Genomic DNA, 27,794 nt, shown 5'->3' with positions numbered 1-27,794 from the left:
TTGGCAGATTTCCTTCCCTGACGGCCTTTAGTGGGCAGATGGGTTTTTACAACAATCGAAGGTAGTTTCATGGTCACCATAACTCAGACTATTTTCACATTCCAGATTTATTAACTGAATTTACATTCCATTCCGCCGAAATGTAGTAAAAGGGGCAAAGGATTGATTAGGATTGGGAGGTTCAGGTGTTGAGAGATGTGTGAAGTAACCTGTTCAACATTTATTCTGTCGACTGAGAGAAAGACGCCCTGACATGAGCGAGTGATTAAACTTTAAAAGGCTCCACTCTTTTTAAAGTGATAGATTTGTGTTTGCTTGGCTTCATTCTTACAAAATTGAGATTTGACACAAGGTTCCAGGGACAGAAGACTTTGTCTTCCCTCGGTGGGTTCAGAGGTTACTCTCGTGCACGTCTCCGGTGTCGTTCGCCAAGTTCCCGTTTTCATTCAGCCGCTTTGCCCGATATGTCTCGTAGAAAATGTTGTGCGTCACCTCCTTCAGGTCTTGGAGGTGAGTCCTGCAGAGAGAGCAGAGCAGAGGACACAGCGGTGGCAGGAGAAGGATACGGAACGGCAGAGAGAAGAGAAATGTCAGGGGGAATGGAGCAGGTTAGAAAAAGAAGGGGGGCATGGAGAGGAGGAACGTGAGAGGGAGCAGGGAAGAGGCAAAAAGGGAAAAGCAGTTAGAAGAGAGGTAAAAAGAGAGGCAAAGTGAGAGACAGAGAATAAAACAACAGGACAACCGGATCAAAGTTTGAAGATAAATTGAACGAGGTGACAGAAAGAGAGAAGGAGACAGTGAAGGTGGTAAAGGGAAGGGAAATGGTGAACAATGAGAGGAAGGAGAATTTAGGAAGGAGAGAGGTTGGGGTGGGAGGTGAGGTTGGGGACCGGACACATCAGACAATTGGACAGGTTGAGGGGAAAGAATGAAGTTTAAATTTGTGGAAGACACAAGGTCAAATTCGAAAAATGTAGAAAAGGAAAAGGTGAGAAGAGCGGGGATGGGATGAATGAAGAAATATAGAAATGGAGAAAAGAACAGGTGGCAAAAGGCAAAGCGCAGAAATAGAAAGATGTGGAGGGAGATAAAGAAAGAGATTCATGAACCATAATGAAAGGCAACGTGTAAATCGTACATGTATAAGAATTATCGTTACCTAACGATGAGGTCCCGGAGAAGTGGAAACTCACAGTGAGTGACATTCTCAACTAGAAAGAGACGGAAAGAAGCATCAGGTCAGAGATTGCTGCAACATTTGGGAAGAAAACTTAATTTACAGGATGTGGGCTGGTTAGGTCAGCATTCATTGCCCATCCCTAATTGCCCTTCAGAAGGTGGGGGTGAGTTACCTTCTTGAACCGCTGCAGTCCCTGAGGTGCAGGTACACCCACTGTGCTGTTAGGGAGGGAGTTCCAGGATTTTGACCCAGCGACAGTGAAGGAACGGCCGGTATATTTCCAAGTCAGGGTGGTGAGTGACTCGGAGGGGAACCTCCAGGTGGTGAGGTTCCCAGGTATAGAACATAGAACAGTACAGCACGGAACAGGTCCTTCGGCCCTCGATGTTGTGCCGAGCAATGATCACCCTACTCAAACCCACGTATCCACCCTATACCCGTAACCCAACAACCCCCCCTTAACCTTAATGTGCTCCTCTTGTCCTTCTAGATGGTAGTGGTTGTGGGTTTGGAAGGTGCTGCCTAAGGAGCCTTGGTGAGTTACTGCAGTGCATCTTGTAGATGGTACACACGGCTGCCACTGTTCATCGGTGGTGGAGGGAGTGAACGTTTGAGGTGGTGGATGGGGTGCTTTGTCCTGGATGGTGTTGAGCGTCGAGTGTGCTGGAGTTGCACTCATCCAGGCAGGATATTGAGAGCATTCCTGCAGAAAAATCTCCAGGAATCCCATTGAGCAAACAAAACCACTTTCATTGTTGGTCAGAGTAAGTCTAATTGACAACCACAAAAAGGTGAGAATTCACCCGGTTGCTAACAATGGGTCAGAGGTCAAAACTAAGAACATGAACGTTCTGCCCCCTGTCCTATACCCTGACAACCAGCACCTTCCAGGGATCAGATGTATCAAAAGAACAAAGGACAAAGGACAAAGAAAAATACAGCACAGGAACAGGCCCTTCAGCCCTCCAAGCCTGCGCTGACCATGCTGCCCGTCTAAACTAAAACCTCTATACTTCCGGGGTCAGTATCCCTCTATTCCCATTTTATTCACGTATTTACTAAGATGCCCCTTAAATGTCACTATTGTACCTGCTTCCACCACCTCCTCCGGCAGCGAGTTCCAGGCACCCACTACCCTCTGTGTAAAAAATTTCCCTCGTACATCTCTAAACCTTGCCCCTCGCACCTTAAACCTCCCCAGTAATTGATCCCTCTACCCTGGGGAAAAGCCTCTGACTATCCACTCTGTCTATGCCCCTCATAATTTTCTAAACCTCCATCAGGTCGCCCCTCAACCTCCATCATTCCAGTGAGAACAAACTGGGTTTATCCAAGCTCTCTTCATAGCTAATGCCCTCCATACCAGGCAACATCCTGGTATACCTGTTCTCTACCCTCACTAAAGCCTCCACATCCTTCTGGTAGTGTGGCAACAGAAGTGAACACTGTGGCTCCTCAGATAATCAAGCAGTCGTTATCCAAATGCAGGACGACCTGGACAATGTCCAGGATTTGGGCTGACAACTGAGAAGTTACATTCATGCCACACAAGTGCCAGCCAATGATCAGCTCCTGCAAGAGAGGCTCTAACCATCGCCCCTTGCCATTCAATGGCATTACATAAGAACATAAGAACATAAGAACTAGGAGCAGGAGTAGGCCATCTGGCCCCTCGAGCCTGCTCTGCCATTCAATTAGATCATGGCTTATCTTTTGTGGACTCAGCTCCTCTTTCCGGCCTGAACACCATAACCCTTAATCCCTTTATTCTTCAAAAAACTATCTATCTCTATCTTAGAAACATTTAATGAAGGAGCCTCAACTGCTTCACTGGGCAAGGAATCCATAGATTCACAACCCTTTGGGTGAAGAAGTTCCTCCTAAACTCAGTCCTAAATCTACTTCCCCTTATTTTGAGGCTATGCCCCCTAGTTCTGCTTTCACCCGCCAGTGGAAACAACCTGCCCGCATCTATCCTATCTATTCCCTTCATAATTTTAAATGTTTCTATAAGATCCCCCCTCATCCTTCTAAATTCCAACAAGTACAGTCCCAGTCTACTCAACCTCTCCTCGTAATCCAACCCCTTCAGCTCTGGGATTAACCGAGTGAATCTCTTCTGCACACCCTCCAGCCCCAGTACGTCCTTTCTCAAGTAAGGAGACCAAAACTGAACACAATACTCCAGGTGTGGCCTTACTAACACCTTATATAATTGCAACATAACCTCCCTTGTCTTAAACTCCATCCCTCTAGTAATGAAGGACAAAATTCCATTTGCCTTCTTAATCACCTGTTGCACCTGTAAACCAACTTTGTGTGACTCATGCACTAGCACACCCAGGACTCTCTGCACAGCAGCATGTTTTAATATTTTATCATTTAAATGATAATCCCGTTTGCTGTTATTCCTACCAAAATGGATAACCTCACATTTGTCAACATTGTATTCCATCTGCCAGACCCTAGCCCATTCACTTAACCTATCCAAATCCCTCTGCTGACTTCCAGTATCCTCTGCACTTTTCGCTTTACCACTCATCTTAGTGTCGTCTGCAAACTTGGACACATTGCCCTTGGTCCCCAACTCCAAATCATCTATGTAAATTGTGAACAATTGTGGGCCCAACACTGATCCCTGAGGGACACCACTAGCTACTGATTGCCAACCAGAGAAACACCCATTAATCCCCACTCTTTGCTTTCTTTTAATTAACCAATCCTCTACCCATGCTTGACCACTACTTTACCTTTAATGCCATGCATCTTTATCTTATGCAGCAACCTTTTGTGTGGCACCTTGTCAAAGGCTTTCTGGAAATCCATATATACCACATCCATTGGCTCCCCGTTATCTACTGCCCTGGTAATGTCCTCAAAAAATTCCACTAAATTAGTTAGGCATGACCTGCCCTTTATGAACCCATGCTGCGTCTGCCCAATGAGACAATTTATATCCAGATACCTCGCTATTTCTTCCTTGATGATAGATTCCAGCATCTTCCCTACTACCGAAGTTAAGCTCACTGGCCTATAATTTCCCGCTCTCTGCCTACCTCCTTTTTTAAAAAGTGGTGCTAATTTCCAATCCACCAGGACCACCCCAGAGTCTAGTGAATTTTGGTAAATCATCACTAGTGCATCTGCAATTTCCCTAGCCATCTCTTTTAGCACTCTGGGATGCATTCCATCAGGTCCAGGAGACTTGTCTACCTTTAGCCCCATTAGCTTGCCCATCACTACCTCCTTAGTGATAACAAGCCTCTCAAGGTCCTCACCTGTCATAGCCTCATTTCCATCAGTCACTGGCATGTTATTTGTGTCTTCCACTGTGAAGACCGACCCAAAAACCTGTTCAGTTCCTCAGCCATTTCCTCATAAGAACATAAGAACATAAGAACTAGGAGCAGGAGTAGGCCATCTGGCCCCTCGAGCCTGCTCCGCCATTCAATTAGATCATGGCTGATCTTTTGTGGACTCAGCTCCACTTTCCGGCCCGAACACCATAACCCCTAATCCTTTTATTCTTCAAAAAACTATCTATCTTTACCTTAAAAACATGTAATGAAGGAGCCTCAACTGCTTCACTGGGCAAGGAATTCCATAGATTCACAACCCTTTGGGTGAAGAAGTTCCTCCTAAACTCAGTCCTAAATCGACTTCCCCTTATTTTGAGGCTATGCCCCCTAGTTCTGCTGTCACCCACCAGCGGAAACAACCTGCCCGCATCTATCCTATCTATTCCCTTCATAATTTTAAATGTTTCTATAAGATCCCCCCTCATCCTTCTAAATTCCAACGAGTACAGTCCCAGTCTACTCAACCTCTCCTCATAATCCAACCCCTTCAGCTCTGGGATTAACCTAGTGAATCTCCTCTGCACACCCTCCAGCGCCAGTACGTCCTTTCTCAAGAAAGGAGACCAAAACTGAACACAATACTCCAGGTGTGGCCGTACTAACACCTTATACAATTGCAACATAACCTCCCTAGTCCTAAACTCCATCCCTCTAGCAATGAAGGACAAAATTCCATTTGCCTTCTTAATCACCTGTTGCACTTGTAAACCAACCTTCTGTGACTCATGCACTAGCACACCCAAGTCTCTCTGAACAGCGGCATGCTTTAATATTTTATCGTTTAAATAATAATCCCGTTTGCTGTTATTCCTACCAAATCATCTCCCATTATTAAAACTCCCTTCTCATCCTCTAAAGGACCAATATTTAACTTAGCCACTCTTTTTTTGTTTTATATATTTGTAAAAACATTTACTGTCTGTTTTTATATTCTGAGCAAGTTTACTCTCATACTCTATCTTACTCTTCTTTATAGCTTTTTTAGTAGCTTTCTGTTGCCCCCTAAAGATTTCCCAGTCTTCTAGTCTCCCACCAATCTTTGCCACTTTGTATGCTTTTTCCTTCAATTTGATACTCTCCCTTATTTCCTTAGATATCCACGGTCGATTTTCCCTCTTTCTACCGTCCTTCCTTTTTGTTGGTATAAACCTTTGCTGAGCACTGTAAAAAATCGCTTGGAATGTTCTCCACTGTTCCTCAACTGTTCCACCATAAAGTCTTTGCTCCCAGTCTACCTTAGCTAGTTCTTCTCTCATCCCATTGTAGTCTCCTTTGTTTAAACACAAAACACTAGTATTTGATTTTACCTTCTCACCCATCATCTGTATTTTAAATTCCACCATACTGTGATCACTCCTTCCGAGAGGATCCCTAACTATGAGATAATGAATCAATCCTGTCTCATTACACAGGACCGGATCTAGGACCGCTTGTTCCCTCGTAGGTTCCATTACATACTGTTCTAGGAAACTATCGCGGATACATTCTATAGACTCATCCTCAAGGTTGCCTTGATCGATCTGGTTAAACCAATCGACATGTAGATTAAAATCCCTCATGATAACTGCTGTACCATTCCTACATACATTACCATTGCTGAATCCCCTACAATCAATATCCTGGGGTTACCATTGATCAGAAACTGAACTGGACCCAGCCACATTAATACTGTGGCTACAGGTCAGAGGCTGGGAATCCTGCGGAGAGCAACTCACCTCAGACACCCCAAAGCCTGTCCACCATCTACAAGGCGCAAGTCAGGAGTGTGATGGGATACTCTCCACTTGCCTGGATGAGTGCAGCTCCAACAACACTCAAGAAGCTCAACACCATCCAGGACAAAGCAGCTGCGCTTGATTGCTCCCCTTCCACAAACATTCACTCCCTCCACCACCGACGCACAGTAGCAGCCGTGTGTCCCATCTACAAGGTGCACTGCAGGAACTCACCAAGGCTCCTTAGGCAGCACCTTCCAAACCCATGGCCACTACCATCTGGAAGGACAAGAGCAGCAGATACCTGGGAACCCCACCACCTGGAGGTTCCCCTCCAAGTCACTCACCACCCTGACTTGGAAATATATCGGCCGTTCCTTCACTGTCGCTGTGTCAAAACCCTGGAACTCACTCCCTAACAGCACAGTGGGTGTACCTACACCTCAGGGACTGCAGCGGTTCAAGAAGGCAGCTCACCACCACCTTCTGAAGGGACACCAGGGATGGATAATAAATGCTGGCCTAGCCAGCAACGCCCCCGTCCTGGAAATGAATTTTAAAAAAGTCTCTCATCATCATAACGGGCAGCACGGTAGCATGGTGGTTAGCGTAAATGCTTCACAGCTCCAGGGTCCCAGGTTCGATTCCCGGCTGGGTCACTGTCTGTGCGGAGTCTGCACGTCCTCCCCGTGTGTGCGTGGGTTTCCTCCGGGTGCTCCGGTTTCCTCCCACAGTCCAAAGATGTGCGGGTTAGGTGGATTGGCCATGCTAAATTGCCCGTAGTGTCCTAAAAAGTAAGGTTAAGGTGGGGGGGGGGGGGTTGTTGGGTTACGGGTATAGGGTGGATACGTGGGTTTGAGTAGGGTGATCATTGCTCGGCACAACATCGAGGGCCGAAGGGCCTGTTCTGTGCTGTACTGTTCTATGTTCTATGTTCTATCCTGCACCATTGGTTAGAGTGACACGATGGAACAATGGTTAGCACTGCTGCCTCACAGCTCCAGGAATCTGGTTTCAATTCCGGCCTCGGGTCACTGTCTGTGTGGAGTCTGCACGTTCTCCCCCTGTGTGCGTGGGTTTCCTCCGGGTGCTCCAGTTTCCTCCCACAGACCAAAGATGTGCTGGTTGGGTGGATGGGCCATGCTAAATTGCCCTTAGTGACCAGGGATGTGCAGGTTGGGTTACGTGGATCGGGTGGGAGTGTGGATATGGGTCGGGTGCTCTTTCAGAGGGTCAGTGCCGACTCAGTGGGCTGATTGGCCTCCTTCTGCACTATAGGGAAATCTCCTCAAACGGGTTTCAAACCCTTTGTGAGCAGGCTCCAGGAATATGAGGCATTATTCCAGGGCCTTGACTGTTGATGTAACAGATCGCACTCCATTCTTTCAAAGTGAAGCCAATTCTAACGGGTTAACTGATCACACTGTGGCTGATTAGTTGCTGTGTTTCCGTCAGTGTAACAGGGATGAGGCATGGAAAGGTGCTACATAAATGCAAGTCTTTCAGTTGGAGGAAGGTGTCACCCAGGCATCATCCTGACCAATGAAATGAAATGAAAATCGCTTATTGTCACGAGTAGGCTTCAATGAAGTTACTGTGAAAAGCCCCTAGTCGCCACATTCCGGCACCTGTTCGGGGAGGCTGGTATGGGAATCGAACCATGCTGCTGGCCTGCCTCGGTCTGCTTTAAAAGCCAGCGATTTAGCCCAGTGAGCTAAACCAGCCCCTACTGACCTCAACCAGAGCAACCAATCATGGCAGCAGCTCCTGACCACCACCAAGTGGTTCCTGCTGGGAAGTGCATGTGTGCGGATAGATATTGACAGGGAAGGTAGTTCTGGGATGTGCACTCGCTGTTTAGACTTGGAAAGGGCGGATTGTACAAAAACTGTTTTCTAAATATTCGATCATTCATCACCGAGTGATCTGGCAGACAGTCTGAGGAGGGAAGGTTTGAGGGAGCTGAGGTGATCGAGAGGTCCTGAGGTGGAACTCGTTAAAGTCGGAGCCTGTGATTCAAAACCGAGGACAGTGAGGGGAGCAATGTGGAGGATCTTGAGTTTAAAGAGACAGACAAGGCGGAAATCATCGGTTCATCCCGGGGAACACTGACGGGGGATTTAGGGGGTGGCAAAGGGTGGGCATCAGTAAACTGAGGGACCTGTTTATTGGCAGGAGGTTTGCGGGCCTGGGGTAACTGGAAGATAAATTTGGGCTCCCCCAAGGGAACATGTTCAGATACCTGCAGTTAAAGGCGTTTGCTAGGCGACAGGTGGAGGAATTTCCTTTGCTGCCCTCGCGGGGGGGGGGGGGGGGGGGGGTGATGGACAGAGTGCTTTTGGGGGTGTGGGTCGGAGAGGGGAAGGTGTCTGACATCTATAAGGTAATGCAGGAGGTGGAGGAGTCGTCAGTGGAGGAGCTGAAGGCTAAATGGGAGGGGGAACTAGGGGAGCAGATAGAGGACGGGACTTGGGCGGATGCCTTGGAGAGAGTCAACTCTTCCTCTTCATGTGCGAGGCTTAGTGTCATCCAATTTAAGGTGGAATTTAAGATTGCACTGGGCCCACATGTCCGGGACTAGGATGAGTAGGTTCTTTGGGGGTGAGGACAGGTGCACCAGGTGTTCAGGGAGTCCAGCGAATCATACCGATATGTTCTGGGCATGCCCGGCACTGGAGGAGTTCTGGAAGGGGTGGCGGGGACGGTGTCGAGGGTCGTCGGATCCAGGGTCAAACCAAGTTGGGGACTCGCGATGTTTGGAGTTGCGGTAGAGCCGGGAGTGCAGGAGGCGAAAGAGGCCGGTGTCCTGGCCTTTGCGTCCCTGGTAGCCCGGCGGAGGATCTTGCTGCAGTGGAAGGATGCGAGGCCCCCAAGTGTGGAGACCTGGATCAGTGACGGCGCGATTTATAACATTGGAAAGGGTCAAGGGTTCTATAAATGGTGGCAGCCTTTTCTGGACTTCCTGGCTCAGAGATAGGTAACTGGGTCAATAGCAGCAACAACCTGGGGGGGGGGGGGGTTCTTTATTATTGTTTCTATTTTTTCAATGGTTATGTAACTTTGGGTGAATGTTTATGACGGCTATTATTATTGTTATTGTTGGTATTTTATTGCGGTTCGTTGTTGTTATATAAATACAAAATTTTTCAATAAATATTATTTTTTAAAAAAAGAGACAGACAAGGTTAACAGCAAGTGAGGTTGACAGGTAATGCTGAGGAGGGGGACATGGTCAGGGGGAATGTATCCGAGCCGGGAGCTGTATCTGCACCACAACCTTTACAATTCACAGACTCACCCTCAATAATTCCCCAGGCAGTTTTCCTTCCCAATACTCTTTTTCCATTTATTTGATATTCGGTGTCACTGCCAATGATAGCGAGTGGCATGGTTTCCTGTGAGGTGAGGAAAAGACAACACAAATAAACAATAAAAAATAACAGCACAACAAAATCCAGAATAATATCCAAAATCCAGAATAATATCCAAAATCCAGAAGACCATAAGACATAGGAACAGAATTAGGCCACTCGGCCCATCGAGACTGCTCTGCAATTCAATCATGGCTGATATTTTTCTCATCCCCATTCTCCTGCCTTCTCCCATAATCCCTGATCCCCTTATTAATCAAGAACCTCTCTATCTCTGTCTTAAAGGGACTCGGTGATTTGGCCACAGCCTTCTGCGGCAAAGAGTTCCACAGATTCACCACCCACTGGCTGAAGAAATTCCTCCTCACCCCTGTTTTAAAGGATCGTCCCTTTAGTCTGAGATGGTGTCCTCTGCTCGTTTTTCCTACAAGTGGAAACATCCTCTCCACGTCCACTCTATCCAGGCCTCGCAGTATCCTGTAAGTTTCAATAAGATCCCCCGTCATCCTTCTAAACTCCAACGAGTACAGACCCAGAGTCCTCAACCGTTCCTCATACGACAAGCTCTTCATTCCAGGGATCATTCTTGTGAACCTCCTCTGGACCCTTTCCAAGGCCAGCTCATCCTTCCTTAGATATGGGGGCGCAAAACTTCTCACAATATTCCAAATGGGGTCTGACCAGAGCCTTATACAGCCTCAGAAGTACATCCCTGGTCTTGTATTCTAGGACATCAGAAATGTGTAATAGAAAGATCTCTGGATAAAGATTCTTCACTAGAACTGGGTTATACCAGAGAGAGCTGAAGGGCAGTGACACCAGGTCAATTGTTTTTCATTTTTATTATCCAGCTATTCAGGGATATGGGGAAAAGGAAATGTGGAGCTGGATCACATATCAGTCTTATTTAACAATGGAATAGACTCAAGGGATTAAATGGCCTCCCTATGTTTCCATGGGCAGGATATTATGTATGGGGTTTCCGACCCATCTTACAGGCTGTCCAGCAGCCATTTAATGTTTGGTGGGGGCGTTAATGGGCTGAGGGTGAGAATTCCACCCTTGTCTAGAGAGGACGTCCCACCTTAAAGAGCTGCTGGCCAATCAGATGGCCGGAAGCTCTGTAGTCCCACCAGAGCCAGGTTCTCGCGGTGGCCACTGCTGGGACTGGAGCCAGAACCTGCAGGAGACGAGCAAATGGGGGGGGGGGGGGGGGGGTTTGCGGGTGGGGGGCGGTCTGAACGTAAATCCGGGTGATCAGAAAGGTCTGGCTGGCAGGCCCCAACGAGGGGAGTGAGGGTGGGTTTGGGAGATTGGGGTGAGGTGCTGCGTTTGACGAGGTTTTGACCTTGGGGTGGGGGGGGGGGGGGATCTCCAATGGCACAGGGGCCCTCAAAGGAATGATCCCACTTCCTTGCCCGACATCAGCTCACATAGCCAGGCTAGTTGCTTGGTATCGGCCTCCCTCTATCACAGGTAAATAGCAGAGGGAAGGCTCAGGCACTTTAGTGGCCATTAATTGACCATTTAAGGGCCTTCATAGGCCCTCGGGCAACACCGTCAGTAATATGGGAGACAGATGGGGTTGGGCCACTCTGAGGACATCAGGCCAGATCCCAACCTTCGTTAGGATACCACATTAGAACCCCAAAAATGTTTTTCTCTTTGTAAAACTGTGAGGAAAGGATACTTCACCCCAGCTGTGATGACTCTGACCAATAGATATCTTTTATGTTAAAACAAACTGTAATTTAAACACAGAATTAACCACATTAACATCATAGAAATAGCTTTAGAATTATCACTGAAAAATCTCTTAAGTAAAAGGAAAAAACTTTAATTTATGCTCTACACCAGAGGTGGGCAAACTACGGCCCGCGGACCGCATGCGGCCCGCCAAAGGTATTTCTGCGGCCCGCCAAGTCATTAAAAAAAAAAAAAAAAAATTTTTTTTAAAAAATTTTTTTTTTTTTTTTTAATTTTTTTTAAGGTTAATGGAGGCGGACTGTTGGGTTACTTACTGGTATAGGGTGGATACATTGACTTGAGTAGGGTGATCATTGCTCGGCACAACGTCGAGGGCCGAAGGGCCTGTTCTGTGCTGTACTGTTCTATGTTCTATATGAGGCGCCCAGAATCATAACCGGGTGAAGTAATTATTTTACTTAATATACTATGCGGCCCTTTGTGAATTGTGAATTTTTGAATGTGGCCCTTGCACGGAAAAGTTTGCCCACCCCTGCTCTACACCTTCACTGTAAATATCCCAAACGTAACAACCCAATACAGTTCAAATTCCACTTATAAACAAAGTTAGTAAAACAGGTTTCTTGTTTGTCCAAAATCTGAAGTCGGTAAAAGCGAGCTGTCTGGGGTTGGGAGGCTATGTGGTTTGGAAGCCGTACGGAGATGGCATCTGGAGGAAATGAGGTCGCTAACGGTGTTGGAGATATTGGTTTGATGTTCAGTGGTCTGGTCATGGTCCGGGGGGAGGTAGGAGGGAGTATCGGAGAGTTGGCGCTCAGACTCTGCGAGGTAGAGGTCAGTGCGCCAGACAACAACAGGTTGATGACAAAGTCGGGGTTGAACCTGACGGACTGAAGAGCAGAAAGTTCAGGAGAGGTTGGAATGGGTGAGGGGGGCACAAAAATTAAGACAGCCAATGTCCCGTCGACAGTTCTCAATAAAAAGATTGAGGGCAGGTAACTGTCCCGGCCCGGGGGGGGGGGGGGGGGGGGGGGGTGGGGGGTCCAATCGGAGGCAGAATGTTGGAGGCACATGAAAGGATCAGTGAAAGGAGGGGAGGACTCTTGCCCAAAGACGTGGGCACGGAGACTTGCTTATCTGCGCAGATCTTTGGAGTGAGAGAGACTCTTTTCAGGAACAACCTGGAAATCATTCTGTCTTGTCAGATCCTTCTGCTTAACCTAACAGCATTTGGCAAAATGGCAAACTACAGACAGACTTGGCTTCTCCCATTAATTTTATCAGCTGTGTACCACTAAGATGTCCCAGCACCTGCTTAGCTAGGACCACATACAAGCCCTCATAAATTATCTACTCTCCAGGGAATCTCCAGCAATCAAAGCAATATCCCATGAGCCATCTCTCTGTAAACAAGTAAATGGTTAAAATTGATCATTATTTCACCTTTTATGACTGCTCAATTACAGCTGTAGAAGGCACAATCTGTACATATTTTAAACCAGGGGTTTTAATAACATTACTGCCACAAATACGAAACACAATACATAACAATTGCCACATTCATCACACCACCTACTACATTTTATGACCCCACCTCACCCTCATCTTCAAACTATGGAGGGGGGCTGGTTTAGCTCACTCGGCTAAATCGCTGGCTTTTAAAGCAGACCAAGGCAGGCCAGCAGCACGGTTCGATTCCCGTACCAGCCTCCCCAGACAGGCGCCGGAATGTGGCGACTAGGGGCTTTTCACAGTAACTTCGTTGAAGCCTACTCGTGATTTCATAAAACTCTGCCCTATTGTTTCTGAACATGGTTGCTGTGTAGGAGGAGACTGTATTTGTGAAGAAAAGTCCTAACCATCATGAAATAGAGAGAACCTTAAGTCTGGATCACTGTGTGGACTCTGGGTTTGAGCGATATTCAAGGAATTTCATTCGCATATCTCCTGTAAGGCAGAGCAGTTGAATGGTGGGTTGTGGGATTTTGCTATTGCCACCCTAACCTGCTAAGTGTTGACTGATTTATTGACACACAATTCAGCACAGTGTCATAGAATCCCTACAGTGCAGAATGAGGCCATTCGGCCCATCGAGTCTGCGCATACCCTCCGAAAGAGCACCCTACCCATGTCCACCCCATTCAACTCGCCCTATCTGCGCAACCCCATAACCTAATCTGTACATTCCTGGACACTAAGGGCCAATTTAACATGGTTAATCCACCTAACCTGCACATCTTGTGGGAGGAAACCGGAGCACCCGAAGGAAATCCACGCAGGGACGGGGAGAACGTGAAAACTCCAAATAGACAGTCACCCAAGGCCGGAATTGAATTCAGGTCCCTGGCGCTGTGAATCAGCAGTGTTAATGACTGTGCCGCCCAGTAAACCAGGCTATGGAGAGTTGTATGGTTTTCAGGCTAGACTGTGTCATAATACATCAATTGTACAATTATAAGTTTTAGAAAGTTGTGCTACAGGCCCAGTAAATTGTGCACAAGACCCAGGTGTCCTGAATTTGCAATGAATCAGGATCTTAAATACTGCAACTGTTTTAATCGCACACCTATAGAGGCACACCCACATACACTGTGTACATACCTTTACAAGCAAGAATATACCTGCAGACACCTGCATATACCATACTGTAAAGTGTCTGGCACATATAAAGTTAATGTTAGACTGACAGAACCACCCACACAAGAGTACAGATGACCCAGGCAAAAGGTCAGAGTAATGTTGAGCAGGAACATGTTGCCCGTTACCTTGTCTGTACCAATTAACGTGTATCTGTAAATTGTTACAAAGAGTTAATAAAGACTTTCGGCTGACAAACAGGTCTCCAAAGAATTCTTTAGGAGACGTTGTGCAATCAGCGCCCTCTCGACACAAACCTGTTTATGTCTCAGCTGGAGATGAGGTCCTACTCACCCTGATCTTATCGTTTTCCATTTTGTCTTCCAAATCTTCGTCAAATTCTCTCTGTGGATAGAACTCAATAGCATTTGCCTCCAGCTCCTTCCGAACCTGGCAGACCAAAATAGCAAAAAATCACATCACAGACAGCGCACCAAATCTCCCTGAATGGGAGACAGAATCTCAGCAGCAATAAAGCTGTTTCCATAAGATCTAAAGAAACAATTTGTCACGTTAAACAATACCCTCTACAAAGCTCAACAACACAATACCCTCTATAATACTCTACAAAACAATACCCTCTACAATACTCTACAACACAATACCCTCTACAATACTCTACAAAACAATACCCTCTACAATACTCTACAACACAATACCCTCTACAATACTCTACAAAACAATACCCTCTACAATACTCTACAACACAATACCCTCTACAATACTCTACAAAACAATACCCTCTACAATACTCTACAACACTATACCCTCTACAATACTCTACAACACAATACCCTCTACAATACTCTACAACACAATACCCTCTACAATACTCTACAACACAATAACCTCTACAATACTCTACAAAACAATACCCTCTACAATACTCTACAACACAATACCCTCTACAATACTCTACAACACAATACCCTCTACAATACTCTACAACACAATACCCTCTACAATACTCTACAACACAATACCCTCTACAATACTCTACAAAACAATACCCTCTACAATACTCTACAACACAATACCCTCTACAATACTCTACACAACAATACCCTCTACAATACTCTACAACACAATACCCTCTACAATACTCTACAACACAATACCCTCTACAATACTCTACAACACAATACCCTCTACAATACTCTACAACACAATACCCTCTACAATACTCTACAACACAATACCCTCTACAATACTCTACAACACAATACCCTCTACAATACTCTACAACACAATACCCTCTACAATACTCTACAACACAATACCCTCTACAATACTCTACACAACAATACCCTCTACAATACTCTACAACACAATACCCTCTACAATACTCTACAACACTATAGCCTCTACAATACTCTACAGAACAATACCCTCTACAATACCCTACAACACAATGCCCTCTACAATTCTCTGCAACACAATACCTTCTATAATATTCTACAACACTATACCCTCGACAATACTGACACAGTATGTAGACAAGCCAACAAGGGGTGAGGCCACATTGGATTTGGTACTGGTTAATGAACCCGGCCAGGTGTTAGATTTAGATGTAGGTGAGCACTTTGGTGATAGTGATCACAATTCGGTTATGTTTACTTTAGCAATGGGAAGGGATAGGTATATACCGCAAGGGAAGAATTATAGCTGGGGGAAAGGCAATTATGATGCTATTCGGCAAGATTTAGGATGTATAGGATGGGGAAGGAAACTGCAGGGGATGGGTACAATCGAAATGTGGAGCTTTTTCATGGAACAGCCACTGCGTGTCCTTGATAAGTATGTACCTGTCAGGCAGGGAGGAAGTTGTCGAGCAAGGGAACCGTGGTTTACTAAGGAAGTTGAAGCACTTGTCAAGAAGAAGAAGAAGGCTTATGTTAGGATGAGACATGAAAGCTCAGTTAGGGCACTTGAGAGTTACAAGTTAGCCAGGAAGGACCGAAAGGGAGAGTTAAGAAGAGCGAGGAGAGGACACGAAAAGTCGTTGGCGGATAGGATCAAGGAAAACTCTAAGGCTTTCTAAAGGTACATCAGGAACAAAAGAATGACTAGAGTAAGATTAGGGCCAATCAAGGATAGTAGTGGAAAGTTGTGTGTGAAATCAGAGGAGATAGGGGAAGCGTTAAATGGATATTTTTCGTCAGTGTTTACACTGGAGAAAGACAATGTTGTCGAGGAGAATACTCAGGTTCAGTCGACCAGGCTAGATGGAATTGAGGTTCACAAGGAGGAGGTGTTAGCAATTGTGGAAAATGTAAAAATAGATAAGTCCCCTGGGCCAGATGGGATTTATCCTAGGATTCTCTGGGAAGCCAGGGAGGAGATTGCAGAGCCTTTGTCCTTGATCTTTATGTCGTCTTTGTCGACAGGAATAGTGCCGGAATACTGGAGGATAGCAAATGTTGTCCCCTTGTTCAAGAAGGGGAGTAGAGACAACCCTGGTAATTATAGACCTGTGAGCCTTACTTCGGTTGTGGGTAAAATGTTGGAAAGGTTATAAGAGATAGGGTTTATAATCATCTTGAAAAGAACAAGTTGATTAGCGATAGTCAACACGGTTTTGTGAAGGGTAGGTCATGCCTCACAAACCTTATTGAGTGTTTTAAGAAAGTGACCAAAGAGGTGGATGAGGGTAAAGCGGTTGATGTGGTGTATATGGATTTCAGTAAGGCATTTGATAAGGTTCCCCACGGTAGACTATTGCAGAAAATAAGGAAGTATGGGATTGAAGGTGATTTAGCGGTTTGGATCAGTAATTGGCTAGCTGAAAGAAGACAGAGGGTGGTGGTTGATGGCAAATGTTCATCCTGGAGTTCGGTTACTAGTGGTGTACCGCAAGGATCTGTTTTGGGGCCACTGCTGTTTGTCATTTTTATAAATGACCTGGAAGAGGGTGTAGAAGGATGGGTTAGTAAATTTGCAGATGACACGAAGGTCGGTGGAGTTGTGGATAGTGCTGAAGGATGTTATAGGATACAGCGGGATATAGATAAGCTGCAGAGCTGGGCTGAGAGGTGGCAGATGGAGTTTAATGCGGAAATGTGTGAGGTGGTTCACTTTGGAAGGAGTAACAGGAATGCAGAGTACTGGGCTAATGGCAAGATTCTTTGTAGTGTAGATGAACAGAGATCTCGGCATCCAGGTACATAAATCCATGAAAGTTGCCACCCAGGTTAACAGGGCTGTTAAGAAGGCATATGGTGTGCTAGCCTTTATCAGTAGGGAGATTGAGTTTCGGAGCCACAAGGTCATGCTGCAGCTGTACATAACTCTGGTGCGGCCGCTCCTGGATTACTGCGTGCAGTTCTGGTCACCACATTACAGGAAGGATGTGGAAGCTTTGGAAAGGGTTCAGAGGCGATTTACTAGGATGTTGCCTGGTATGGAGGGAAGGTCTTATGAGGAAAGGCTCAGGGACTTGAGGTTGTTTTCGTTAGAGAGGAGAAGGCTGAGAGGTTACTTAATAGAGACACATGAGATAGTCAGAGGGTTAGATAGGGTGGACAGTGAGAGTCTTTTTCCTCGGATGGTGATGACCAACACGAGGGGACATAGCTTTAAATTGAGGGGTGGTAGATATAGGACAGATGTCAGAGGCAGTTTCTTTACTCAGAGAGTAGTAGGGGTGTGGAATGCCCTGCCTGCAACAGTAGTAGACTCGCCAACTTTAAGGGCATTTAAGTGGTCACTGGATAGACATATGGATGAAAATGGAATAGTGTAGGTCAGATAGGCTTCAGATGGTTTCACAGGTCGGCGCAACATCGAGGGCCGAAGGGCCCGTACTGCGCTGTAATGTTCTATGTTCCTTGTTCTATGTTCTAACACAATACCCTCTACAATACTCTACACAACACCCTCTATAATACTCTACAATACAATACCCTCTACAATACTCTACACAGCAATACCCACTACAATACTCGACAAAACAATACCCTCTACAAAACTCTACAACACAATTCCCTCTACAATACTCTACAAAACAATACCCTCTACAATACAGTACAACACAATAACCTCCACAATACTCGACAAAACAGCACTCTCTCCAATACTCTACAACATAGAGTTGCAACATAGGGGCAGCAGGGTAGCATGGTGGTTAGCATAAATGCTTCACAGCTCCAGGGTCCCAGGTTCGATTCCTGGCTGGGTCACTGTCTGTGTGGAGTCTGCACGTCCTCCCCCTGTGTGCGTGGGTTTCCTCCGGGTGCTCCGGTTTCCTCCCACAGTCCAAAGATGTGCGGGTTAGGTGGATTGGCCATGCTAAATTGCCCGTAGTGTCCTAATAAAAGTAAGGTTAAGGGGGGGGGTTGTTGGGTTATGGGTATAGGGTGGATACGTGGGTTTGAGTAGGGTGATCATGGCTCGGCACAACATTGAGGGCCGAAGGGCCTGTTCTGTGCTGTACTGTTCTATGTTCTATAATACCCTCTACAATACTCTACAACACAATACCCTCTACAATACTCCACAACACAATACCCTCTACAATACTCTACAACACAATACCCTCTACAATACTCTACACAACAATACCCTCTACAATACTCTACACAACAATACCCTCTACAATACTCTACAACACAATACCCTCTACAATACTCTACACAACAATACCCTCTACAATACTCTACACAACAATACCCTCTACAATACTCTACAACACAATACCCTCTACAATACTCTACAATGGAATACCCTCCATAATACTCTACAACACAATACTCGACACAATAGACCATTACACAAGGCCCCCTCCAATACTTTTCAATACAATTCACCACAATATAATACTCTCCACAAAGCTCCACAATACAATATTCACCAAATAGTCGACAATACAATACTCACAACAATATTCTACAACATCATACTCTCCACAAACCTCTACTCTGCAATACTCTCCACAATATTCTACAATAGAATACTCTGCACAATACTCGACAATACAATACTCACCACAATACTCTACAACACAATAACCTACAGAATACTTCACAACACAATACTCTACACTATACTCCATAACACAAGGCCCCCTCCAATAATCTGCAATGCAATACTCTCCACAATATTCACCACAATATACTACTCTCCCCATATTCTACAATAGAATACTCTGCACAATACTCTGCACAACACTATACAATACAATACCCTCCACAATACTCTAAAATACAATAGTCTTCTCAATACTCTTTCAATGCAATACTTTGCACAATACTCTGCACTACAATACTCACCACAATACTCTCCAATGGAATACTCTGCACGGTACTAGACAATACAATACTCACCACAATAGTCTACAATACAATAGTCACCACAATATTCTACAATAGAATATTCTGCACAATACTCTGCAATAGAATACTCACCACAATACTCTACAATACAATACTCACCACAATACTCTACAATACAATACTCTCCACAATTCCCGTACCAGCCTCCCCGGGCAGGCGCCGGAATGTGGTGACTAGGAGCTTTTCACAGTAACTTCATTGAAGCCTACTCGTGACAATAAGCGATTTTCATTTTTAATTTCAACACTGAACAACATAATACTCTCCACAAAACCCGACAATACAATACTCTACACAATAGTCACCACAATACAATACTCTCCACAATACAATACTCTCCACAATACTATACTCTCCACAATACAATACTCTCTACAATACAATACTCTCCACAATACAATACTCTCCACGATACAATACTCTCCTCAATACAATACTCTCTACAATACAATACTCTCCACAATACAATACTCTCTACAATACAATACTCTCCACAATACAATACTCTTCACAATACAATACTCTCCACAATACAATACTCACCACAATACTCTACAATACAATACTCTCCACAATACAATACTCTCCACAATTCCTGTACCAGCCTCCCCGGACAGGCGCCGGAATGTGGCGACTAGGAGCTTTTCACAGTAACTTCATTGAAGCCGACTCGTGACAATAAGCGATTTTCATTTTTCATTTCAACACTCAGCAACATAATACTCTCCACAAAATCCAACAATACAATACTCTACACAGTAGTCTACAATAAAATACTCACCACAATACTCTACAATACAATACTCTCCACAATACAATACTCTCCACAATACAATACTCTCCACAATAAAAATACTCTCCACAATACTCTCCACAATACAATACTCTCCAAAATACAATACTCTCCACAATACAATACTCTCCACAATACAATACTCTCCACAATACTCTCCACAATACAATACTCTCTACAATACAATACTAACCTCAATACAATACTCTCCATGATACAATACTCTCCACAATACAATACTCTCCACAATACAATACTCTCCACAATACAACACAGCAGGGTAGCATGGTGGTTAGCATAAATGCTTCACAGCTCCAGGGTCCCAGGTTCGGTTCCCGGCTGGGTCACTGTCTGTGTGGAGTCTGCACGTCCTCCCCCTGTGTGCGTGGGTTTCCTCCGGGTGCTCCGGTTTCCTCCCACAGTCCAAAGATGTGCGGGTTAGGTAGATTGGCCATGCTAAATTGCCCGTAGTGTCCTAATAAAAGTAAGGTTAAGGGGGGGGTTGTTGGGTTACGGGTATAGGGTGGATACATGGGTTTGAGTAGGGTGATCATGGCTCGGCACAACATTGAGGGCCGAAGGGCCTGTTCTGTGCTGTACTGTTCTATAATACAATACTCTCCACAATACAATACTCTCCCCAATACAATACTATCCACAATACTCAACAACATAATACTCTCCACAAACCTCTACTCTGCAACACTCTCCACAATATTCTACAATAGAATACTCAGCACAATACTCGACAATACAATACTCACCACAATACTCTACAACACAATACCCTCCAGAATACTTCACAACACAATACTCTACACAATACTCCATAATACAAGGCCCCCTCCAATAATCTGCAATGCAATGCTCTCCACAATATTCACCACGATATAATACTCTCCACAATACTCTACAATAGAATACTACCCACAAAATTCTACAATATACAACTCTCCACATATTCTACAATATAATACTCGGCCCAATACTCTGCACAATATTCTACAATACAATACCGTCCACAATACTCTACAATACAATACCCTCCACAATATTCTACAATACAATACTCTTCACAATACTCTACAATACAATACTCACCACAATATTCTACAATAGAATACTCTGCACAATACTCTGCAATAGAATACTCACCACAATACTCTACAATACAATACTCACCACAAATCTCTACAATACAATACTCTCCACAATACAATACTCTCCACAATTCCTGTACCAGCCTCCCCGGACAGGCGCCGGAATGTGGCGACTAGGAGCTTTTCACAGTAACTTCATTGAAGCCTACTCGTGACAATAAGCGATTTTCATTTTTCATTTCAACACTCAGCAACATAATACTCTCCACAAAATCCGACAATACAATACTCTACACAGTAGTCTACAATACAATAGTCACCACAATATTCTACAATACAATACTCTGCACAATACTCTACAATAGAATACTCACCACAATACTCTACAATACAATACTCCCCACAATACAATACTCCCCACAATACAATACTCTCTACAATACAATACTCTCCACAATACAATACTCTCCACAATACAATACTCTCCACAATACAACACTCTCCACAATACAATGCTCCCCACAATACAATACTCCCCACAATACAATACTCCCCACAATACAATACTCTCCACAACACAATACTCTCCACAACACAATACTCTCCACAACACAATACCCTCCACAATGCAATACCCTCCACAATACAATACTCTCCACAATACAATACCCTCCACAATACAATACTCTCCACAATACAATACTCTCCACAATACAATACTCTCCACAATACAATGCCATCCACAATACAATACCCTCCACAACACAATACTCTCCACAACACAATACCCTTCACAATGCAATACCCTCCACAATACAATACTCTCCACAATACAATACCCTCCACAATACAATACTCTCCACAATACAATACTCTCCACAATACAATACTCTCCACAATACAATGCCATCCACAATACAATACCCTCCACAACACAATACTCTCCACAACACAATACCCTTCACAATGCAATACTAAACTCAATACAATACTCTCCACGGTACAATACTCTCCACAATACAATACTCTCTACTATACAATACTAACCTCAATACAATACTCTCTACGATACAATACTCTCCACAATATAATACCATCCACAATACAATACTCTCCACAATGCAATACCCTCCACAATACAATACTCTCCACAATACAATACTCTCCACAATACAATACTCTCCACAACACAATACTCTCCACAATACAATACTCTCTACAATACAATACTCCCCACAATACAATACTCTCCTCAATACAATACTCTCCACAATACAATACTCTCTACAATACAATACTCTCCACAATACAATACTCTCTACAATACAATACTCTCCACAATACAATACTCCCCACAATACAATTCTCCCCACAATACAATACTCCCCACAATACAATACTCTCCACAATACAATACTCTCCACAACACAATACTCTCCACAACACAATACTCTCCACAACACAATACCCTCCAAAATGCAATACCCTCCACAATACAATACACTCCTCAATACAATACCCTCCACAATACAATACTCTCCACAATACAATACTCTCCACAATACAATACTCTCCGCAATACAATACTCTCCGCAATACAATACCCTCCACAATACAATACTAACCTCAATACAATACTCTCGACGATACAATACTCTCCACAATACAATACTCTCCACAATACAATACTATCCACAATACTCAACAACATAATACTCTCCACAAACCTCTACAATACAATACTCACAACAATACTCTACAATAGAATACTCACCACAATACTCTACAATACAATACTCACCACTGTACAATACCCTCCAGAATACTCTACAGTGCAACGCCCTCCAGAATACTTTACAACACAATACTCGCCACAATACTCCATAAACACAAGGCCCCCTCCAAGACTCTTGAATGCAATACTCTCCACGATACTCTCCACAATATAATACTCTCCACAATACTCTACAATGCAACACCCTCCAGAATACTCTACAATGCAACACCCTCCAGAGTACTCTACAACACAATACTCACCACAATACTCCATTATACAAGGACCCCTCCAAAACTCTTCAATGCAATACTCTCCACAATATTCACCACAATATAATACTCTCCACAATACTCTACAATAGAATACTCCCCACAAAATTCTACAATATACTACTCTCCACATATTCTACAATAGAATACTCTGCACAATACTCTGCACAATATTCTACAATACAATACCGTCCACAATACTCTACAATACAATACCCTCCACAATATTCTACAATACAATACTCTTCACAATACTCTACAATACAATACTCTTCACAATACTCTACAATGCAATACTTTGCACAATACTCTGCACTACAATACTCACCACAATATTCTACAATAGAATACTCTGCACAATACTCTGCAATAGAATACTCACCACAATACTCTACAATACAATACTCACCACAATACTCTACAATACAATACTCACCACAATACTCTACAATACAATACTCTCCACAATACAATACTCTCCACAATTCCTGTACCAGCCTCCCCGGACAGGCGCCGGAATGTGGCGACTAGGAGCTTTTCACAGTAACTTCATTGAAGCCTACTCGTGACAATAAGCGATTTTCATTTTTCATTTCAACACTCAGCAACATAATACTCTCCACAAAATTCGACAATACAATACTCTACACAGTAGTCTACAATACAATAGTCACCACAATATCCTACAATACAATACGCTGCACAATACTCTACAATAGAATACTCACCACAATACTCTACAATACAATACTCCCCACAATACAATACTCCCCACAATACAATACTCTCTACAATACAATACTCTCCACATTACAATACTAACCTCAATACAACACTCTCCACAATACAATACTCTCCACAATACAATACTCTCCACAATACAATACTCCCCACAATACAATACTCCACAACACAATACTCTCCACAACACAATACCCTCCACAATGCAATACCCTCCACAATACAATACTCTCCACAATACAATACTCTCCACAATACAATACTCTCCACAATATAATACTCTCCACAATACAATACCATCCACAATACAATACTCTCCACAATACAATACCCTCCACAACACAATACTCTCCACAATACAATACTCTCCACAATACAATACCCTTTGCAATACAATACTCTCCACAATACAATACTCTCCACAATACAATACTCTCCAAAACACAATACTCTCCACAATACAATACTCTCTACAATACAATACTAACCTTAATACAATACTCTCCACGGTACAACACTCTCCACAATACAATACTCTCCAAAACAGAATACTCTCCACAATACAATACTCTCTACAATACAATACAAACCTCAATACAATACTCTCCACGATACAATACTCTCCACAATACAATACTCTCCACAATACAATACTCTCCACAATACAATACTCTCCACAATACAATACTCTCTACAATACAATACTCTCCACAATACAATACTCTCCACAATACAATACTCTCCAAAATACAATACTATCCACAATACTCAACAACATAATACTCTCGAGGGCCGAAGGGCCCGTACTGCGCTGTAGTGTTCTATGTTCGAGAAGGGCATTTAAGTGGTCACTGGATAGACATATGGATGAAAATGGAATAGTGTAGGTCAGATAGGCTTCAGATGGTTTCACAGGTCGGCGCAACATCGAGGGCCGAAGGGCCCGTACTGCGCTGTAGTGTTCTATGTTCTATGTTCTCCACAAACCTCTACAATACAATACTCACAACAATACTCTACAATAGAATACTCACCACAATACTCTACAATAGAATACTCACCACAATACTCTACAATAGAATACTCACCACAATACTCTACAATACAATATTCACCACTATACAATACCCTCCAGAATACTCTACAGTTCAACACCCTCCAGAATACTCTACAACACAATACTCGCCACAATACTCCATAACACAAGGCCCCCTCCAAGACTCTTGAATGCAATACTCTCCACAATACTCTCCACAATATATTACTCTCCACAATACTCTACAATGCAACACCCTCCAAAATACTCTACAACACAATACTCCCCACAATACTCCATTACACAAGGCCCCCTCCAATACTCTTCAATACAATACTCTCCACAATATTCACCACAATATATTACTCTCCACAATACTCTACAATACAATACCCTCCACAATACTCTACAATGCAACACCCTCCAAAATACTCTACAATACAATATTCACCACTATACAATACCCTCCAGAATTCTCTACAGTTCAACACCCTCCAGAATACTCTACAACACAATACTCCCCACAATACTCCATTACACAAGGCCCCCTCCAATACTCTTCAATACAATACTCTCCACAATATTCACCACAATATAATACTCTCCACAAAGCTCCACAATACAATATTCACCCAATAGTCGACAATACAATACTCTCCACAATGCAATACTCTCCACAATACAATACTCTCCACAATACAATACTCTCCACAATACAATACTCTCCACAATACAATACTCTCCACAATACAATACTCTCTACAATACAATACTCTCTACAATACAATACTCTCCACAATACAATACCCTCCACAATACAATACTCTCCACAATACAATACTCTCCACGGTACAATACTCTCCACAATACAATACCCTCCACAATACAATACTCTCCACAATACAATACTCTCCACGGTACAATACTCTCTACAATACAATACTCTCCACAATACAATACTCTCCACAACACAATGCTCTCAAAATACAATACTATCCACAATACAATACTCCCCACAATACAATGCTCTCTAAAGTACAATACTCTCCACGATACAATACTCTCCACAATACAATACTCTCCACAATACAATGCTTTCTAAAATACAATACTATCCACAATACTCAAGAACATAATACTCTCCACAAACCTCTACTCTGCAATACTCTCCACAATATTCTACAATAGAATACTCTGCACAATACTCGACAATACAATACTCACCACAATACTCTACAACACAATAGCCTCCAGAATACTTCACAACACAATACTCTACAACACAATACCCTCCAGAATACTTCACAACACAATACTCTACACAATAACACAAGGCCCCCTCCAATAATCTGCAATGCAATACTCTCCACAATATTCACCACATTACAATACTCTCCACAATACTCTCCAATACAATACCCTCCACAATACTCTACAATATAATATTCACCATGATATTCTACAATACAACACTCCACAGTATTCTAAAATGCCCTCTACGTCCCGAGAGAAGAGGATCCCTAAATTAATATTTTCTCCTGCAATGGGACCAGTTTCCACTCCGGATTTGCTCAATGATCTGACATATTTTGTAAATGGGTGTATTTTTCTCCAGCTGTTAACTTCATCACCTGTCTGCAATGTTTTAACACAACCCTTCGCAGCTTTATTTGAAATGTGATTAAAATAGCACTAAACACAGAAGTGTCAAGCATGGTGCTAAAAGTTAGAGGCTGACGTGTGGTCCTGGGAGGGGTGCTGGTGGAGTGCATCATGATATAAAGACAGGAAATACAGGGAATACTCTGCAGGTCAGGCAGCCTCTGCGCTGAGGGAGGCAGAGTTAACAGCAGGAATTCTCTGGCCGTTCGCAGGTGGTGGGAATCTCTGGTCCCATTGGCTGCGCGCCCTGCCGGCGGGGGAGGGGGTGGTGCGGGGTGTCGGGGGGGGGGGCGGCATCATTGACAGCGGTGCGAACAGAGAAACCCATCAGCAGTTAATAACGTGCCACCTCCTGCTGCCGAGAGATACTCTGCTAGCAAACTGGAAAATCCTACCCAGCGTTTCAGGTCAATTACTCGTTAGAAAACGTTAGAAATATGATTGATTTAAGCAAGAACAGTGACGGGGAATGGGTGGGGGTGGGGGGTGGAGGAGAGGACAACAGTACAAAAGGGAAGTTCTGGGATAGGTTGGCGGCAGGAGAGATGAAATGACAAAGGGACGGTAATCAAAGTGGGACTGGTAACAGGACAAGTATAGAAACTGGAGATGTAAATGCCAAAAGCAGAATTATTCCCAGTGTCTGCTGCTTGAAAACATAGAACATAGAACATAGAACAGTACAGCACAGAACAGGCCCTTCGGCCCTCGATGTTGTGCCGCGCAATGATCACCCTACTTAAATCCACGTAACCCGTATACCCGTAACCCAACAATCCCCCCATTAACCTTACACTACGGGCAATTTAGCACGGCCAATCCACCTAACCCGCACATCTTTGGACTGTGGGAGGAAACCAGAGCACCCGGAGAAAACCCACGCACACACGGGGAGGACGTACAGACTCCACACAGACAGTGACCCAGCCGGGAACCGAACCTGGGACCCTGGAGCTGTGAAGCATTGATGCTAACCACCGTGCTACCGTGAGGCCCCATGAGGGCAGAGCCTGGAGCCCGAAGTGCCTGGACGTGAGGGCAGAGCCTGGAGCCCGAAGGTACTGAACGCAACGTTGGCTCTGAATTTCTAGAAAATATCAGGTTGATAGAGTGGTCA

General features: G+C 44.1%; 1 protein-coding gene across 2 annotated transcripts in view; it reads right to left on the bottom strand.

Annotated features, from left to right (window-relative positions):
- Window positions 1–200: 200 nt before the first annotated feature.
- The window catches only part of sept3 (septin 3), a 75,128-nt gene continuing 47,534 nt past the window's right edge, over window positions 201–27,794 (bottom strand). The window contains exons 7-10 of one of the 2 annotated variants that reach the window (XM_038783857.1): window positions 14,264–14,359; window positions 9,553–9,649; window positions 1,160–1,211; window positions 201–517 (exon numbers count right to left, since the gene is read on the bottom strand). In XM_038783857.1, coding sequence (XP_038639785.1) covers window positions 391–517; window positions 1,160–1,211; window positions 9,553–9,649; window positions 14,264–14,359 — 372 coding nt within the window. In that variant the 3' untranslated portion in view covers window positions 201–390. The remainder of the gene's footprint in view (window positions 518–1,159; window positions 1,212–9,552; window positions 9,650–14,263; window positions 14,360–27,794) is intronic. The other variant, XM_038783858.1, reaches the window with a different exon arrangement.

This window comes from Scyliorhinus canicula, chromosome 23 (assembly GCF_902713615.1).
Source record: "Scyliorhinus canicula chromosome 23, sScyCan1.1, whole genome shotgun sequence".
NCBI classification, from domain to species: Eukaryota; Metazoa; Chordata; class Chondrichthyes; order Carcharhiniformes; family Scyliorhinidae; genus Scyliorhinus; species Scyliorhinus canicula.
This window is presented reverse-complemented; position numbering and strand designations above follow the sequence as displayed.